Source organism: Halichoerus grypus, chromosome 2 (genome assembly GCF_964656455.1).
Source record: "Halichoerus grypus chromosome 2, mHalGry1.hap1.1, whole genome shotgun sequence".
NCBI classification, from domain to species: Eukaryota; Metazoa; Chordata; class Mammalia; order Carnivora; family Phocidae; genus Halichoerus; species Halichoerus grypus.
Window position 1 is genome coordinate 134,050,265 of NC_135713.1, and position 19,082 is coordinate 134,069,346.

Sequence of the window (19,082 nt, forward strand, 5' to 3'; positions counted from 1 at the left end):
ACGTGAGGAAGAGAGACAATGGTAATGATTCAACCGCTTTTAAGTTTTTAAAGATCTGCTTTATGTCGACCTGATATTCTGGAAGATGTCTAAAAGAATGCGTTTTTTAAATGGGTAATTATTACGTGAGTCATTAAACAGTTAGTGCCAAAAGTTTCCTATAGATCTAGTGTGTATTCCGATCATGGAATCTTTCCTAATAGGAAGAATATGATGATGACAATTTTTTCACAAGAGAATTCAGGTTTGAAAGCAAAGACTAACAGTTAAGGAACAATCTGACACTTAGAATCTCCTGTTATAAAGTGAACTAAATTCTAATCGTCATGTTTCATTAAAAAAAAAATCATAATGCTTAAACTTAAAAATAAACTCAGACTTCATAGCTTAAGAATAATCATACTAATAAAAACCTGAAACCTATTAGAGTAAGTGTTTTATCTTATAAAGGGACATTGGCACTAAGTTACCTGGCCCCACTCTGTCACATTTTATAGGATCTCCCCGGAGACTGATACATTTTGCACAGCTGCAGTTTTAATATCCCTTCAATCCCCGAAATGTTTGCTTATTCTAACTATTCTTACAGATGATAAAAATAAATAGATCATGTTCTGAATTTAGAAGGAGGGATCTGGAGATCATTCAAGCATGCATATACCCAGCAAGTCTTCTTTCTAACACAGAACCAACTCACGTACCTAAAACAACAGGTAAGATGCATTTCCTATCCACTGAGGTATCAACAACATCGCTCAATTCCCACTCTTCTTATTTCAACAGAATTTTAATTTAATCAAGTACAAGGAAAGGCACAAAAGGAAGGCTCCATAGTTTTCAGTATTAATATGTATCATTATAGTCTATATGTGTAGTGATCTCCGGCCAACATCCCAATCATATCCAAATCCTTTAAAACAAAACAAAACAAAACAATGAACTGTGGGTTTGGGGGTTTTTTTTTTTCATGTTTATGGCTTTGTCCCCTGGCACTCTAAAAATAGATGAACTCCAAACCTGGGGCATCAGAGGGCAAGATGACAGTGTTCAATTTTAACATTTGCAGATGGAGCAAATCTGTACCATTGAACGACTGCTTTACCATCTCCTCCGAAAAGTCCTGGCAGACCTTTAACTGTAGTGTATTAGAGCTCCTAATAACACTACTGGAACATGAAAAGTGCCTGGAAGTGTTTTATAAACTTTAAACTGCACTGGAGGTTACAACTAATTAGTCAGAAACAAAAACCAACTGGGAAATATTTCAAAACCAGATGCTTTGATTATTTCCCACTTGTCAGTTTTTCCAATCCAAAAAGCTCTAACTTCTAACCTGGCTCTATGTACGGAGCCATTTTCTCCTGTCCTGTTTTCCTATAAAAAATTCTGTTTAAAAAGAAAAAGAAAAAAAGGTGACATAAATACACCCAACGTTTTCTTCCTCGCTCGAGAATCCTATCCTGAATGATTAAAAATGTGTCACTACTTTTCCAATTTAGGAGCGAAATGGAACCTGGGAGCCTGGGCACAGTGCCCCAGCAGATAACTGTGGGGTGCGCAGCCCATGGCTGCCATGTGGCCATCTTGGGCTCGAGGGCTGTAAGCTCATTCGCTTAGCTCCTCCCCCTTCAAAGGAGGTTTTACAGGCACAGGCCGCAGCGCCCCATGCCAACCCTCATGGAACGGCTGTGGAGACCAGGTTTGTTTTTCACAACACTATGACTCCAGGGCCTAAGATAGTGCTGGCCAGAGTGCTCAGCAAAAATCTGAGTGGATTACTGAGTCCCACGAGTTTCAGTTAGTGGCTAGGAGGCAGCTCACAGCGCGCACGCCCATCCTGACAGGCCACGGGACCAAGTGTATGCGACAAGGTACTGTAGAAACGACCCATTAGTGGAGCCTTAAGGTCCATGCCAACTTGGCTGCTGGCTCTTCAGAGACTTTCTTTTCTGGCTACTTCCACTCCATTGTATTGCCTGGCCTCAGTGAGATTTATATATGGCCCTAAGGGTAAGACTTCTACCACCTTGTATTTCAGAAATCACTCCAAGGGTGAGAGGTGGCTAAAGCTGGTGGTGGGGGGGGGGGTGGATTACCTATGGCTAAGAATCTGCCTCTTCAGAACTGGATCTCAATAATCAACCATAAAGCTTTGGGAGAAATCTCAGATTAACATTTTTCAAATACGTGGCTTATTTTTAAATAATTGCATGAGATAAGATTGTGCCACTAAAGTAATATCATTGACTGGGTGATATCAAAGTGCTCCGAGTTTTCCTATGTTTTGATTTTCTGTCTTGGGGAAGACTGCATGATTGTACTTTGTCAGAGAAGAAGCAGAATTTGTGATTTTTGATTCACGATGTAATCTGCTTACTTGGGACACTTTGAAAGTTAAGAAACATGCCCCAGTCTCTCAAGTTCAGCGTTAAGAAAATTGTTTTCATCTGAGAAAAGGAGCCTGACTCTCTTCCTCCAGTTTATGCTTATGTTCCTTCTTGCCCAGTGCCCAAAACCATCCTGGAAGAGCTCAGAATGGGACACAAAATTCATCTAGCTTACACCCCAATGCCCCAGCCTCCTCTGCTCTATCACCTCGGCTGGCTTTTCTTTCTCTCAAGACCCAGGGAGACCAACAGTCAAATCCATCCCAGCTGGAACAGAGCAAAGCTTGCTAAGGGCATCCCATCTTCAGAAACCTGTGGGGCCTGTCTGCCCAGCTGGGTTGCTGCTGGCCCCGGCCAAAGCCCGCACCTCTTTACTGCAGGTGCTGCGGACACCTGGCATTTGCATGACCAGAGAAATCTCTCCTCCACTCCCCTCTGGAGAACAAGGGAGGCTCTCCCCAAAGCTGACCCTCCACCCCACCAAGGGCCAGGCTCTTTGCCGGCCAAAGCTCCAAACGGTTGGCAAGGTGCTGGGCCACGAGGGACTTACCTCCCAGAGATGCTGCGTGTTCCTCACGGCGCCGGCCTGCACCTTCTCCGGGGGCAGGAGGACGCCCTGGAAGGGCCCGATCCAGGTGCCCTGCTGGATCCTCTGCGCCGCACAGATGCCGTAGGCCAGGCCGGGCACGGTGCTGGTGCACAGGCACACCTCCCGCGGCAGGTCCCGAAGCCACTCGGGCAGCTCGGGCGGGGGCGCGGCGGCCGCGGTGCTGCTGGTGCCCACGAGCCGGCGCAGCGAGTGCAGGGGCCCGTGCATGGGACACTCGCCATTGCGGTTGTCCGCGCACATGTCGCAACCTGCCGGAGACAGGCGGGAGGGAGGGAAGGAAGAAGGTTAACTCGCCGCTCAAGGCGGCCCATCCTCGGTGCGGAAAAGCCCCGAGACAACCCCATCCCCTCCTGCGTAAGCCACCTGCCGGGGAGGGGACACCTTCAGGCCACCGAGGCCACTGGGAATAGCGGGGAGAGGTAAATCTGCGCCTCTCCCTTGGAAATCGCCGCACCCAAATCGGCCCGGAAGGGTCGAGCCCCTGGGCGCCCCAAAAGCCTGGCGAGCTGGGGGTGGCCGGCGTGGCTGTCTCTGAAGAAGCCCCGCCTGGCTTCCACTCCTCGAGGTGTGTGTCTCTCTCTCCCTCTTCCCTTCTTTCTCTAGTTCCCTCTGCCACTCTCCCCTGTTCCCAGGAGTCCTCAGCTACCAGCTGTTTGCAGGTGTGTTGCTCACTGTGCCGGGAAAAGAGGCCCCAGCTCTTGCTCAACCTTCTGTCTCGAGAGATTCTACTTTGGTCGCCTGGGTATACTTGGTTTACCTGTTTCTGCAATTCTAGAAGATCCCTCTAAAATCACCGGGGCAGGCGGGCGACCCGTCCAGCACAGAGCGCCCTCCCTACCCGCAGGGACCCACCCACCCCCGGTGCCTGGACCAGAGCGCGGCGCCGGCCTTGCCCCCCTGCCCCCCCACCCCGTGGCACCGGAACCCCAGACACCGGCCTCTGAGGGCGCCCTGGTGCTGGGGTCCCTTACGGCGCCTGCTCTGGCCACTCCAGCTAGAGGGGTTCAGGTGGAGAAAGGGGGACTGTTCTGGCAGGTGTGGAGTGCCTGTGCTGGAGTGCAAGCTCTTCCCAGAAGCCGAAAAGGAATAAATCGCAAATTTACGGATGGGGTAATGGTTCAGTGGAGAGGCCCCAACTCCTGCCCAGACGGTGATCCCCAAGGCTGCATGCGATTCTCGGAGAAGTGTCTCGAACAAGGCTCCCGCTCCGACGTTCCCCAGAGCAGCCCGCAGCGCAAGGGGATCCTCACCCTCCCTCTGGGTTGGGTGGCTGTGGATGCCCCGGGTCCCTGGCCTCGGACTGGATGGGAAAAGGCCAGGCGGCCGCAGGAAGCAGGGCCTGCGGCGACCGCGCTGTCGGATCGCAGCGCCCTCCGGGTTATTAATGGGCCTGGCGGAGCCGCGGTGTCTGTGCCCCGGCCCTGCAGACCTGCCTCAGGGAGGCAGCCTCGGCGCCCACCCACCCGCACGACCCAGCTTCCCCAGCCCAGCCTCCCAGGGGAGCCGCAGCGCACCCTCCCCCCGCCAACGCAACGGAGCCCTGTGGCACCGAGTGTGACGGCAGGCAGCTACGGACGGACGGACGGCGGGAGCTGGGGTACCGGTGGATGCGCCAGCGCTGGGCCGCCCTCGGAGCCTCCTAGCCCCTGCGCCCGGCTTTGGTTGCTGCCAGGCCTGGGGGCTCGCTCTAAGGGTGCCCCATCCTTGCTAAGACAAAGGAAAGTCCAGGTAACTTTTGGCAAAGGGAGTCACTGAGGAATCTTCAGGAAGGAACTCCTAAGGGCAACCCAGCCCTGGTGGGGGAACCCTGGTTTCGCCATTTGTTTCATCCTAGCTCAGTGGAGGAGGGCTCCAGCTGGTCCTGCCTTCCCCTCAGTCCACTACTCCCCGCACTCCTCCCAAGAGAGCCCAGGAAATGACAGGACCCTCTGACTGCAGCTTCTTGGAGGGGTCCCCAGGCCCCCCCTAGTGAAAAGTGACAACCTGTTTCTACAGGTGGGGAAGTGCCCAAGTCTCTGGACCTCCATCACACAAAAGCCCCCTCTCCCAGTAACACCAACTGATGTAAATACTGTGTCAGGCTCTGCTTTTGACTGTAGGGCCTAGATGGAAAGTATTCCTACCCTTACCGTATGTCACCCCTTCTGGATCCGCTTCACACATCCTCTCAAGCTTCTGACTGTGAAAATGACAAGTTCAAGACAAAGGGGGAAGGGAAAGAAAGATGATAGAAACTCATAGTCACCCAGGGCCTCCATTGTTCCAGACACCTCTCCTGAATCAAATAATCACCACATCATGATCCCCATTTTGCAGATGAGGCAATTTGAGGCTTCACGGGCAACGTAACTAGCCCAAGGATCAGAAACTAGAAAGTGGTAGAGAAAGATTCACAGCCAGGTTTGCCTGACTTCGAAGCCTCCAAATCTAAAGATCTAGGGAGACTAATGAAAGCTGGGAGAGTTTTATACCCACACTCATAATCAATAGAATTGCAGTATTTCACTGAAAGCACTATTCAGGGGCCACAAAAATTGCTCTAGCGTCAGTGAATTACAGAGCTTCCTGTATCTCTCTCCCATAATCTTGGGTTTGGGGCGGTTAAATGTATTGTAAAGTGAATAGATGATGTCCATAATTCTGAATGTTAGCGTCTGACCTCAGAGATGACCTTTCAGCGCACCTTAGCAAAAACAGCTTAAAACACACGACAGTAAGCAAAGGCAATATGCCCCGTAAAAATAAAAATCACATCACTCCAAGGAGCTGCTTAACCCACTTTCCCTTTCTGGTTGGCTCCACGAGGCCTAGGGCAAGAAGCAAGAGCATTTGGTATTCACTCCCTACCCGTCTGCACCAGAGATCCTGTCAACTTGCCACATCTCCACACCATGTACTATCAGCCCAACTACATCAGTAATAAAATAAGGAGGAAAAGTACCAACTCCAGCCACCGCCCCCCCCAAAGACAGCAAACCATATTTGTTCGCTGGATGAAACTATGGCTAGCCCTTTCTCTAAGAAGTCCTCTAAAACTCTCCCCTGCCTGCTAAGTTTCAGTTGTCTCCAGCAGTGTTGAAAAACTGAATAGTGGCATTTTGCCGAAGAAAAAGCTGAATTTCTCCCACAATGTAGAAGAATACCTGTGCCTGGAGTCCACGGCAACGTAAGGGAGGCCTTTAATTACATGAGTCTTAACTGATAAACCACCTCGTGCCTCTAGCAAAATATTCTGCTGGAGAAGTTGACCAATTACATCCAAATCCACGTTCTATCTTGATGTTTTTTAATACATGAAACCTCTGCCATTGAAAATAACTGGCCTCTGACTCTATGTCTCAGGGTCCCAGAGGAGCTTGAAGATGCTTATAACAAATAAGTTATTACTCAGGGGTTGAGAGAAGTGGCACAGTTAGACAAACATCCTAACAGAGTGTTTTCTAGAGAGGGGCCATAAACACCTCCAAGAGAAGGTCCGAGGGAGAAGCTGGCTAGATGCCTGAACTGCACCCCTCCAAAATGTATTTAACACGTACATTACATACAGCATTCCACGCCAAGCAGGACATAACACAAGTCTATTTGTATGCATAAAGAGTGAGCAAATAAATGTTCTTAGGTTATCCTAAAAATCAGGGTAATTTTCTCTAAATCCATGATTACTATTTGTAAAGTGTTTTCTGTATCTGTGAGAAATATGATCAGATTCTCCAAGCCAGATACTCTGGAATGCCATTTTAGCATTAGGCAGTATGAGAGATCCTGGTCCCTCCTCTATCCTGAGTAGATCTGTCCGTGCTCCCGTTTATGCGTCCCTGACTAAGACAAGGAGGTATCACTAGGTTACAGACTTATTCACCTACTGACTTCGGAAGGCCAGGCCAAGTGTAACGAAGAGCAGATTTTCACTCTTCGTGTCATATCCTTGTGTACTGTTTGAATATTTTTCCAAGTACATGCGCTACTTTTACAATTGAAAATGGACCTATTTGAAGGTAAAGGGGGCAAAGCAGGCCATGGTTTTCTTTTCTGGTGTTTGATTTCGCGTTCTAGGAAAGGTGAAATTTAAAACGTTTCAGGCCTTTTTTGCTGTCTGGGGAGGCTGACGGACGCGTGTGGGCCCCGGCAGAGCCAGGGCCCGCGGGAAGCCCCCCAAAACACTAGGCCTGGGCTCCCCGACGCCTCGTGGCCTCCTCCGCCCGCCCTCACTCATCCTCTGGAAGGGAAACCGAGGAGCAGCTGAGAAGCCTGCCTCTCCGCCGGGGCGGCAGTAACAGCTAAGCTATAAATCCTCCCCGACCGCCAGGGAGGTCGCGGCCCCCAGTCCCGCAGGCCGAGCCCGGCGGGGCGGGCGCCCATCGATCCCGGCCGGGGAGGCGCCCCGGGAGTGCCGCCTGCTGGCAACGGCGTGCGCGCTCCGGGCGCGGGCGCGGGGTCGTCGGGGTCCCGAGGTCGCCGGGGTCCCGAGACGGGGTCGGGGTGGGGGGAGCAGGCAGAGCGCCGCGGCCCGAGCCTCCCACACCGGGGTGCACGCCTCCCAGCCTCCAGCCGACACTCAGCCCTCGCGAGCCAGCCGCTAGACGGCACGGGGCGGACCGCCAGGCCCAGGCTCGCCGGAGGCCCCGCACCCAAGTCCCTGCCTGCCGGCCGAGGGCTCCCCGACGCGACCAAAAGTGGCCGCGCCACCGCCCCCACCGCTGCTCGGCCTCCTCCCCCCCACCGCCCCCCACCCCCCGCCGCTGGGGTCTTTCAGGCTCCCCGGAGAGGCCCCGGAGGCACGTCCAGAAGGCGAGGAAGGCTAGCCCGGCCACCGGGAAGGGGAGCCGACCTGGGCGCGCGGAACCTTCTGGAGGACTCTCTCTTAGAGGAGTTTAAAGCTCCCTGCGAATCGCACACGCGCTGGGCTTCCTCCGCTCGTCCCGGCTGCCGGCTTGGCCCAGGGACCAGGAGCGGGAGACAAAAGGGGAGGGAAAGACGGGGGGGGGGCGCAATGTAGATTTTATTTGTCTTCCGATGACTGTATTAATAAATTAAATGGGAGCGCCAGGGTGTGCGGGCGAGAGAATATTGCGCCGAGATCAACCTGGCCGGCCCTGCCCCTGCGAGGCCGCCATATACAATGCTGAGATGATGAATAGGGGGGCGAGGAGATCGAAGCGGGCCTGGGCTGGCTCCACTCTCTCATACAAAACTATAGGGCAATTAATTGTGGCTTGTCCCCTCATCCTTCATCTCCTGGTGGCACATATCGATGGAGATTACTGCTGATGGACCATTTTATCACCTTAAATAAACAGTCGCCACCTCTTCTAACCTCAATCTAATATATGGCTCTATGTTCAGTTTCAGGGCGCTAGATAACGAATGATGTAAAATAGCTAAATCATGTGTGTTACGGGATGGGGCTGGGCCTGCACACAAAAAGAGAGAAAAGAGAAAAAGAAAAATAGAACAACACAAAAGCCCACACACTGACTCCGAGAGCCTCCCTCCCACCAGGGACCAGGTCTGAAATCTAAGTCGCTGGCGGCTGACAGCGGGGACGCTGGGCGGGAGCAGCGGAGCCTGGGCCTTGGTGGCAGGAAGACCCCACTGCGGGGTTACTGGGCTCGCGAGCTCCCCGAAACAGTACCTGCGTTTCCCAACGGGGTGGGAAGAGACTGGGGAAGGTCAGAAAACACTCACCCTCCTTTTAGCGCTCGCTCTCTCTAACTGCTCAACTGGACAAACCCCAGATGTCCTCCTTTCCCACAGTCCTTCTCCCCAGTCTTCGAAAGGGTGGCGCTACCAATAGAAAAGCCCCGCGCCCTACTCCCACACCTGAGCACCTGCCAGTGCTGTTCCCAGCACTGTTCCTTGCGCGGCAGGGTTCCCCCAAAACGGAAGGAGGCAGAGACCTCCCGCTGGGGAAGTTGCAAAGCGTCCGGATTCCACGTGGAGAGACCCCCCCAGAGGACTTAGCTGCCAACCCCCTCCCAGATGTGCAAAACGAACACCTTCCCTGAAAGGTCTTAAAAGGTAATCGGGCCGGCCCCGAGACAGACACTGCCCGGTATCATTCGTACAAACACCAGGGGCGCCCTGTGGCCGCCTTTCGCTACCTTCCAAGAAGAGTGACAGGGTCTCAAGCAAGGCACCAGCTCCCAGAGGCCGAGAAGAGGCCACCGCGGAGGAGCCTGACGTAATCTATGGCTTCAGGCAACCAGCAGCAAATGCGTGCGGGCAGTAACACAAGACGCAGAAGAAAGGCCCCATCCTCCGTTTCTGTTACAAACCGCCCACCGGTGTCAGGGAGGTGAGAAGAGGCAAATAAGCATTCAGAGAGTCAGAGGAAAGTGTACTTCAATGGTGGAAGAAATTAACCCACACAGATAAGAGAAATATATTGGAAGAGGTCACCCTGCCCTGCTTATACAGCGTTTGCTGTTTTTAAGTCTTTTAGGTGTGAAAGAAAGCTACAGGACCCTCCGCTAGGCCTTCACTGTGGCCTTTGCCAAAGGGTGCCAATAAAGTTTCAAGGTGAAGCGAGTGTTAATGATTCACACATGTTACTGGGTTGTTGCTCCCAAGCAAAGAGGGACTCTTCTAAAGGGAAGACAAGTAAGGGGGTCCCTTTCTTTGCCTTGTAAGAGAAAGAGAAAATGACTCAACACCCTTTTAAATACAAAGTAATAAAATGAAGCAATGCTGAGTGGTCACTTCACAGAATGCTTTTACAGGGAGGTGGCAAGAACCTAAAAGGAAAAGTAGGAAAATGTGTAGGGGGGGGAGGGGGAGGGGGATTAATAGATGCTCCCTTCTGGGCAGCCTCCCACCCCACCCCACGTCACCCCTACCGGCAGACAACCTGGGAATGGGGAGCAGCTCTGGTGTCCACCACCTTTCAAGTAACAGACCGACTTCCCCCACCAAGGGGGGACCAAAAGTTTCCCACCCTTTGCATTTCTGTTTTGTTTTGACCCCCTCGTTAGATTAAACCCAATCACATCTCACTCCATCTTTATAAAACACATCCCAAGGTTTCCAATGAGTGTGTGCTCTGGCCCAGAGAAGTTTCTGGAAGGATGGCAGGCCCAGCTGGCCAGCATTACACAAAGCTACCTCAGCTTTCCATTTTCTTTCTCAAAGGCCCTTTAATTAGGCAACAATGTGAAGTGCAACCTCTAATAAGACAATCTGCCTTTCTTTGCCTTCTGTGGTTTCCCCTGCACTTTGCACAGGGAAGCAGTCCAGTTGACTCAAAAGGAGATACCAGAAGATTAACACAATGGGAATAATTTAAATAAATCATAATTCATTTCCTCCGGCCAGAGGAAAATGTTACCTGGATGATAAACTGGCTCGAGAGCCACATATTAATTAGCAATCTATCCCAATTCTTTCTCAGATTAATCTAGGTTTTCCTCTGGTGAAAATGCACTGAACCTCAAGATTGCATTGTGAACAATACATGAGCTCAGGCCACAGCCAGGGCTTTGGGGTGCTGGTGCTGGCAACTTTTCCAACACTCATTTAATTCAGAAGCGAAACTGCAAGTTTGATGAGGCACTCTCAGCCCACAATGACTATATATCACTTAGCAGTGAGAACTGTCTTTTCCAAAGCATTTCTTGCCTTTTTAATTCACATTTTTTTAAAGAACTGTTTTGAAAACAACACATGCAAGAAATTCAGGAGGAAGAGAAGTATTTTTTTAAAAAATCCATTAGGACAATATAATTTTATCAAATTTTCTAAAGCTCCAAAATACAAACCTCTTCTTAACAGTAGGGCAAATTCGAGGTGAAACCCTCATTTTAAACCAGTACTTTACTCTCAAATTCTGGAGAGGAAAAAAGTAAATACAACTGCTCTTTTTTTGTTAGTAATAATTATCTCCATCAGAAAAATGATCCCCATCCCTTACGAAAAGACTGAAATACCGCCATCATTAGGCTTGTGTCTAGTGTTTCCTAATCAAAGTAATGACACTGGGAGTCCTTTAGCTAAAACCTGTAGTTATTTTGCTTTTACAACGAATTAAGAAGTTCATGGAGCGGTAGACATTCTGCAAGAAGGGGCTTATTCAAAATAGAATGATTATACATGTTTATCATCAACTTTTCCTCCTGCAGAAACTAAACGAAGGAATGAGACGAAAAGAGCCAAGTGAGCGCTGATCTTTCAAATCCTCTATTGCTTTCAACCTGACTCTCTTCACCTTTAATATTCTCTCCAGAGATCTCTGGAAGTATATGGAGCACTTACACCAATGCCTTAGGTGTAAACATATCATAACTTCTGATACTACCCAAAAGAACTGGGTACACAGCAATACACTTTCTTGGTCTTCATTTAGCCTTTTGTTGCAAGACCTCAAAACGAAGCTTGTACTTGTGAGAAGCGTTTGAAACTGAATAGAGGAATCGAAGCTAGAAGAGATCTTCTAGCTCTAAGTAGGCATTTGCCTAATTTTTAAATTAGGCATTTGCCATTTACTCGGCAACAAGGAGAGTACCCTGCTAATACTTAAAAAACTACTGTCACAATCATTAAAAAACAAGTAAGTAAAGCAACAAGCGTGCCTACGGTAGGACTGCGAACGTTTTACTCGATCAAGGGTGCACGGAGAACGCGGGATCCGCAGGGAACGACCCTACCCTGCAGTGGGAAACGTCTTCTCATTAAGCAGTTGGCAATTTTTCTTCTCCTCCTTTTCTAAATAAATAGAAGACCTAAGAATAATGCCTGCCTGCAGAGAGAGACAGACCCAGTGCCATCCAAAATTCCTACTCCAGCGAGGCCCGGCCAGCCGCAGCTCTCGGCCGGTCCCCTGACAACCCCGCGGCCCGAAAACGAGCCGATGTAGTTAACTCCAGAGATCAGGTAGGGAGAAGGAGACACAAGCCCTAGAACTCACGCTCCCCAGAAACGCTGAGGGTCCCTCCCGAGTCCACTGAGGCCAGGCCAAGCCCCCAGCGTGCGCGGCTAGTACCCGCCCGGCCTCGGGGCGCAGTCGCGCGGGAGGGCGGAGATCTGTGTGCCTGGTCCTCGAGCAGCGCGGGTCTAAACACTCCGGGCTGCGAAGCAGGGACCGAGGGGAGTAGAAAAAGGAAACCGTGAGGTGCCACCCGGCCTCCCCTCCGTTCTCTCGCCTTCTCTAGCGTTGGCAAAATTATGCCACAATGGTCGGGGAGGTGCGGAGCCGCGGCCTGGACCAGCCCATCACCCGGGGTCCCGCTCACCCGCCCCGCTTGCCGGCTGGGCGCCCGCGCTCGACGGCGCCAGCGCCCCTGGAGAGCGCGCGCGGGCCGCGGCTACGTACGGTTGTTGGGGTCGCTGGTGTGCTGGTTGAGCGGGATGATCTCCATGCGCTGCTGGCCGTACAGGTAATAGTCCAGCTCCTCCGCGCTGCAGCGGAAGCGCGGGCCGCCGCGCACGTCCCCGCCGCTGCCGCCGCACTTGGAAGGCCCCGGGCCCGACGCGGCGCCGAGGCACAGGTCCTTGGGAGGCAGCGGCTCCGCGGCGACGGCGGCAGCGGCCAGAGGCGCGAACACCGGCAGCTGCGCCACGGGCAGGGCCGAGAGACCCGCCAGCGCGGCGGCGGCGGCCGCGGCGGCGCAGGAGGAGGCAGAGGAGGCCGAGGTGGAGGAGGACGCCGGAGTGGAGGAGGCGGAGGAGAGCGAGGCGGGCCGCGGGCGCAAGCTGTCCGGCGGAGGCTCTGCGCGCTGCTGCGGCGGCGGCGGCGGCGGCGGCTGGAGAGGCTGCGGCGCGCCCAGGGGACCCGCGGCGCCGCCGCCCTTGAGCGGGCCGCCGCTGCCGCCGTGCGGGAAGAGTTGCTGCCAGTGCTGCAGATAGGCTGGGTCCACTTTGAGGAAGGCCGAGCCGCCGGGCTCTCCGGGCTTCAGCATGTCCGACCTCTCAAGCTGGGGGCAGAGGGCAGAGAGGAGGGGGCGCGTGAGCCGGGCCCCAGGGCCGGGTGCGAGAGGGGCGGGGAGGCTGGCCGCCCAGACCCCGGAGCGAGAGCTGAGCCCCGGGCTCCGCCTGTGGCAGCCCGGTGCCGCGGCTCCCTCTTTCCAACTCCGCTGGGGCGCAAAGTTTACTCTGAAGCCGCGGCGCCGCGCGAAGGGAGCTCTGTGCACCCCGCTTTGCCTCCAGCCCGGGGCGCCCCAGCTCCCGCCCCGCACAGTTGAAGCCCGGCGCGAGGGCGCTCGGCGGCAGGAGGCAGCCCCAGCCCTCAGCCGGAGCCCGGAGCCGACCCGAGCCGGAGTGGCGCAGCGCCGGAGCCGCGCTGGCCTCCGGCGCCAGGAGGCGGGACAGTCTCGGCCCCCCGCCCCCAGCCCGGGACCTCCAGCCTCCCGTCCCCGGGGGCCCCGGACCCCCAGCCCTAGACGAGCCTCGCCCTACCTGGAAACTCAGAGCCGCCGGCGGGTGCGTGCGTGCGTGCGTGTCGGTGAGCGTGCGGGAGAGTGTGCGTCCCGGGTGCGCTACATGCCCCTGCGCGGCGGGGGAGGAAAGCCCTAGATGTGGTCGGGCCGCCCGGAACCCTCCGGGGCCGCGAGCGCTGGGCGCCGAGGCCGGCGGAGCGCGCTAGAGCAGTCCGGCCGAGCGCGCGGGAGCGCGGGCCGGCCCGGGCGCGGATCGGAGCCGCGGTGGGCTGCTGCGCTCGGCCGCCGCCGCGTCCCGCTTCCTCAGCTCCACGCTCTGGCAGCCTCCCGGCTGGACACGTGGGTTTTACGACAGCACAAAATACAAGTGTGTGTGCGTGTGTGTGTGAGAGAGAGAGAGACAGAGACAGAGGGAGAGAGGAAAAAAGGGAGGGAAGGGAGGAGAAGGGCGAGAGACAGAAAGAGAGAGGAAGAGGGGGAGAGAGAGAGAGGTGGGGAGTGGGGGGAGGCGGGAGGCAGGCCAGAAGAACGAAGGGGAGGGGAGAGGGAAAGAAGGAAGTTCTAACTCGGCTGGGTCCACACCCGGCTGGTGCGCCTCTCCCGCACAGATACTTCCTCGGCCCTCCCCCCCCACCCCGCCCCCCGCCCGTTTTTGGCGTGACGTCTCCCGCTCGCCTGTTGTCTCTTTCTGCCCATGATAAGTCTTTTCTAGGTGCCAGCTCACGGCCCTGATCCTGAAAGCGGTGGAAACGCGGAAACCGGAATGCATCTCCGCACGCGCTCGGGGGCCCGCATCGGAGCCGGCGCGCCCAACCGGCGAGCGGACCAAGTCCCAGTACCGGGTTTGCGCTTTTGCCCGGCTCAGTTTTTTCCGGGAGTACTGCTGGGTGCCAGAGTCCGCTAGCCCGCCACGCAGCTTCCCACAGCAATCCTGGCGTGGGGAGGCGGGCGCGGGGCGGGTTGCGCACGGGGAGGAAAGCCTCAGTCTGCAGCGGAGGAGGCAGGCTTTGGTGAGCTGCGAGGCGTGAGACCGAGGGTCTCTAAAGGGCGCCCAGTCCTGGCGGGACTCGAGTCTGGCCGCAGAGCTGGGGAGGCGGCCGCAGCGGAGTCTCACGCGGCTGAGCGCTAAGCCCACCCACTCTCGAGTTGTCTCCCTGGGGGACTCGCTCCTTCTCCTTGTGGGCATCGGAGGCAAGTATCCCGAGCTCTGTAACGCTGTGTGAAACTGCTCCCGAACGCCGGCGAAGCTTGTGTGCCTTGGACTGCGAGGGGCTGCCCCGGGGGGTCGTGTAGGAGGCTCTTGCCCCAAGCCTGGCGTCCGAGGTGCAGGCTGCGAGAGCAGCCCCACCTCCACCTTGCCCACTCCAGGTGCCTTGGGCCGCGCGGCTGCCCTTCCCTGCGCGGTCTCACATCCACGCATTGGGCCCCGGCCCCCAGCTCCTCCAAGGCACTGGCCGAGCTCGGTGGGGGAGCGGCACGGACCGGGGGTGTGAAATTGCCCGGCTCAGGCGCTTTCCCAACGCCGGAGTTCTGTCCACACTCAGAAGAAATGACGTTTGTCTTTCCCCAAACAAGCCAAATTATTTAGCACCCGCCACTCCGAACAATTGATAGCCACTCTCTCCTGATTTCTGCTTGTTTCTTTTTGTCTTCCCACCGCTCGTTTCGTCTGAGCCTGGGAACCGCGCTGTTTAGACTTTGTCCGGGTCTCACGCAGGATTGCCTCGACGCTGGTTGGAAAAGAGTTGGACCGACAATGTTTTGACTGGCGTCGTTGTGACAAGGTCATCCGTCATTCTTGGATAGATTGATAGTACCCAAGTTTAAGGCCAACACCACGAGGGAAAACCCACGTGCTGTGGGCCCCGAGGCTAACCGAGCAGTCTGCGCGGGCTTTGAACAACTCCATCGGCAGGAGAGTAGGAAGTTCCAGGCCCGTTTCAGTTAATTTGCTGGAAGAACTGCCGAAGAGGCGCGGTCGGGCCTCGGGAGAAGGGGCAAGCTCTCTTTCTCACACTCTCCTGGTTCCTTGCTGGTTCTCTGGGAGAGACTGGGAGCACGAGGGAAGGGAGCCCGGACGCTGCGGGCAGCGTCCCCACCGCCTTCTTGTTTGGGGCCAAGCCGGCTGCGCACGAGCCTTTGGTCCCCGGGACTGGCCTTCTCAGAGAACTCCTCCCCGTACCGCCCCCCCAAACACACTCGAAAATCTCGAGATTTTCAAACGCTGGTTGCAGCAACTGCTCCCAAGGCCTCCTGGCGCCCGCACCCTGGGAAGCCGGGGGTTTGCCTTCCCAGTAAGATTAGCTGATCTGTCCGTGAGAGCTTCGGATTGGCCAGGCGCGGATAGGCGCCTCCACTACGTTTATTCCGCCCAGCAGCTCTGCGGAGAAAGCATTATCATTAACCCCATGTTACAGATGGGGACACCGAGGCTCAGAAAATAGGTTGCCTAAGGTCACGCCGTTGTTGAGTGCTAGAAACCCAGGCAAGGAGGCGCCACGTGTACTCTCCTGCCCGCCCTAGTCCAACCTCTCCCCTCACCTTCCAGACTGACGCCAGAAGGGTGTCGGGGTTCCTGGAGGGAGATTTGGCTCCCCTTGCCGTGGGGGGTCAAGGGGGAGAAGCAGAGACTGCAGCGGAGCCTCAGTCCGTCACTATGCCAGAGTGTGGTGTCCCTGACTCATCAGGTTCGAGCCCCTTCCTCCTCTCCTCCCCCCCACAGCGGCCCCGGGCGGACGCGGCTCTCTGGGCGACGGGACCCTAGGGTCCAAAGGCCTTAGAGAACTTGCGTGAAGGAGGTGGTTAAAAGAGCGGGCGCTCAGAAGGCCCGGGAGTGCAGGAGCGCAAGACCAGGTCCGGCGGGGAGTGCGGCGGGAGTCCGAGCGTTCGCCAGCGCCTCCCCGGGGGGCCCACGACGCTGGGCGGGAGGGGCTGGACTGGGGCCGAGGTCCGCGGGGTCCCGCCACTCGCGACCCCCGGGGCGCTCACTGCCGGCGGAGGCCACCGCGCGCCCACCCAGCTGACCCCGGGTCCCGCGGGGCTCGCCGCCTCCCTGGCACGTCTCGTCTCCGGGGTCTTAGAAAGCGAGCCCACCGGCACCCCTCAAACCCGCTCCCCTCCTCTTCATTATTTAGAAGAAGACCGCGGAAACAAATCACTTGCACCACTTAGGACGCGATCAAACCTTTATAAAAATCCATCGCTCCCAAATCGATGGGCGAATATTTGCTGGGAATTTGTTCCAGAGGAATAAATAAGGAGGGTGAGTGTATTAAATGCAAACGGGGGGACACGGTGGTGTTTTTCTTCATTGATTAATGACCTCTAAAATAAAACAAGTGGGAAGAGGAGCCGGGATCGATAAATTAACTACCCAAATTCATCATTTTCTCGAGCAATTTTTTTTTCCCTGAAAATTATCTTTGGGAAGCCCATTGCACCCTGAGCTGGGAGGGGAAGAAGGGAGCTGGAGGCCGGAGCCAGGCGGGAGGGGCAGGAAGGGGCAGGAAAACGAGAAGAGGATTCGGTCAGGGAGACCCTCTATCTGATTTCGTTTGACATACAATTTTAAAGTTTGCCTTTCATATTAATTATTTTTTTCCTGATGGAGGAGAGGAGCAAATGGTCGGCTGCCTTTGACAGGACTCCAATAAAGGATTCAGCAGCTCTCCTGTCTGCCCTCGGCGCTCTCGCTTCTAGGTTTAAGGTCATGGATGGCTGAGTTAATAATTCATTAATATAGACATTTATTCAGAAGGGTTCTCTGAGACCCGCTCTCCCGCCTCCTCCCAGAGATTTATTTTCCTGGGAAATGGAGGGGAGGGGGGAAGGGGGAGGGTCTCGGGAGGCAGGTGAAAGGAGGGAGAAAGAGAAAAAGGGAAATGAAGAGAGAGCTGGACCCAGCTAGGAGGAATCTTTGTTTAGCCAGATTCGTGGACTGGTCCCTCTAGCCTGCTGACAAAAACTTGGTAGAAAACGTGGCATCCAAACAGCCCAGGGACTCCGGCCTCCAGCCTCTGTCCACATCGGTTCACTCAGCCTTACTCACAAAGCCCCGTTCCTCCAGCTTTAAATCTGGAAGAGCCATCTGAGGATCCTGGAATGCAGGCAAAAGGGGGAAATCTCTGGAAAGAGACTATCCTACCCCCCCCCCACGAAGTCCCCAAAGGAGGAGCTTTGCAACTTGCCCCCACATTGCACGCCAAAGGGCACAGATGGGTTCTGGTGGCCACTGTCCCCTCAGGAAGGCACTATGGGGGCATGCAAACAAAACCAAACCACCGAGTCCAGATCCGAACGAAGTCTACCCTGAAGGGGTGGGGGGTGGAGGAAAAAACGAAACAATGAATAAGTAGTTGTCAGATGCTCATAACGCTCTGGAGAGCACTGAAGAAAGGGCGAGGGGAAAAGAAGGTGCTGTGTGTGGGCGGAGGATGTTAGTATTTGAATTACCGCAGTCAGGGAAGGCCCCTCTTCTCAGGTGAAACTGGAATAGAGACTTGTGCCTGGTGTGGGGCCTTCCCTGCCCTACCCTCCTGGCCCCAGGGCTCCCTTAATAAAAGGGGCCTCCTCTGAAGAAGCCCCAAAGCCCTGGGAAGGATTCTGCCTTGTCAGCTTCTGGCCCTACCGGGCTCCCTCGGCTCCTGCCTGTCCCCCTGGCTCTGGAAAGATGCTGGGAGCTCCTCCGGGTCCTTGCAAAGACATCTGCTCATTGTTGACATCAGCAGAAGTCCCCTCTGTTGCTGGTGACTTAGCCTTATCCAGTGACCTGCCTCCGACTCGGGGCCTCCAGGGCCTCCGTTTCCTTCAACCTTCAAACGGAAGGATGGGACTAATGCGGCTTTCCATCCTAAGGTTTTTATGAAGGAGCTACCAAAGTCTGACCTCCCTCTCTCCTACCCACTTTATACCCCACCTCAGTGAGTCTCAGACGTGTGGTGTGTAAAATGCACTACGAAACTGAAACCAAGGAAACCCAGGCCACTTATGCTAATCACTGCCATCTTCCCACTACCCCTTGGCATCTTCCCTGCTTTCTCCTCACTCAGTAACAGAAGGCAGGGTGTGGGAAAGAAAGCCGGTGAGGGCTAAGACCTGGGGCTGGGGTGGGGGGGGATGGAAGGTGCTGGAAGGCTCCCCACGCTGACGAAGTTAGCTCTCTCCTCAGAGGCTGCAGCAGGAGGCTCTCTGTTCTGAGGCCTTGGCAGTTCAGACCCGGCGTCTCCTCTGCCTGCCTCCTGTCACGACTGGATTGGGAAGGCAAGCGCCTCACTTCGCCAGGTCAGAGATGCCTCCTGGGGCCGGGAGCCCACGCTGGGCCTATTTCTGACCGCCCTCTTTCATCCTCTGCCAGCATCACCCAGGACAGCACCTGTTCCCTTCACTTGAAACGCAGCCCAACCGGCCAGCGCCTTTCTCCCGGGTCCCCCAACACCTGTCACTCAAACAAAGCCTCTCAGCCACCCCAGGCCTGCTTTGGGTTTGACCTGCTGACCTCGAGGTAAAAGGCTCTCCCGTCCATTGCCGATCCCTGGGGCCGGTTCATTCTCCCAGGAAAGCCTTGAAATACATCCCTTCGTGTGCAGGGAAGTCGGCTATCCTGATTTGGAAAGGCCTCATGACTTTAAAACTTATCGAGGAAATTCAGCCCCGTAAAGATTTCATGAATAGCCATGGAGTGAAAACCGGCTGCTCTTTTTTCGTCTTGACAAGTAAAAG

At 55.1% G+C, this 19,082-nt stretch overlaps 1 protein-coding gene across 1 annotated transcript in view; it reads right to left on the reverse strand.

Moving 5' to 3' along the window:
• PRDM6 (PR/SET domain 6) overlaps positions 1 to 12,887 on the reverse strand; it is a 98,234-nt gene extending 85,347 nt beyond the window's left edge. The window contains exons 1-2 of the mRNA XM_036071920.2: positions 12,302 to 12,887; positions 2,938 to 3,245 (exon numbers count right to left, since the gene is read on the reverse strand). Of these exons, the coding sequence (XP_035927813.2) occupies positions 2,938 to 3,245; positions 12,302 to 12,887 (894 nt within the window). The remainder of the gene's footprint in view (positions 1 to 2,937; positions 3,246 to 12,301) is intronic.
• Between the last annotated feature and the right edge of the window lie 6,195 nt (positions 12,888 to 19,082).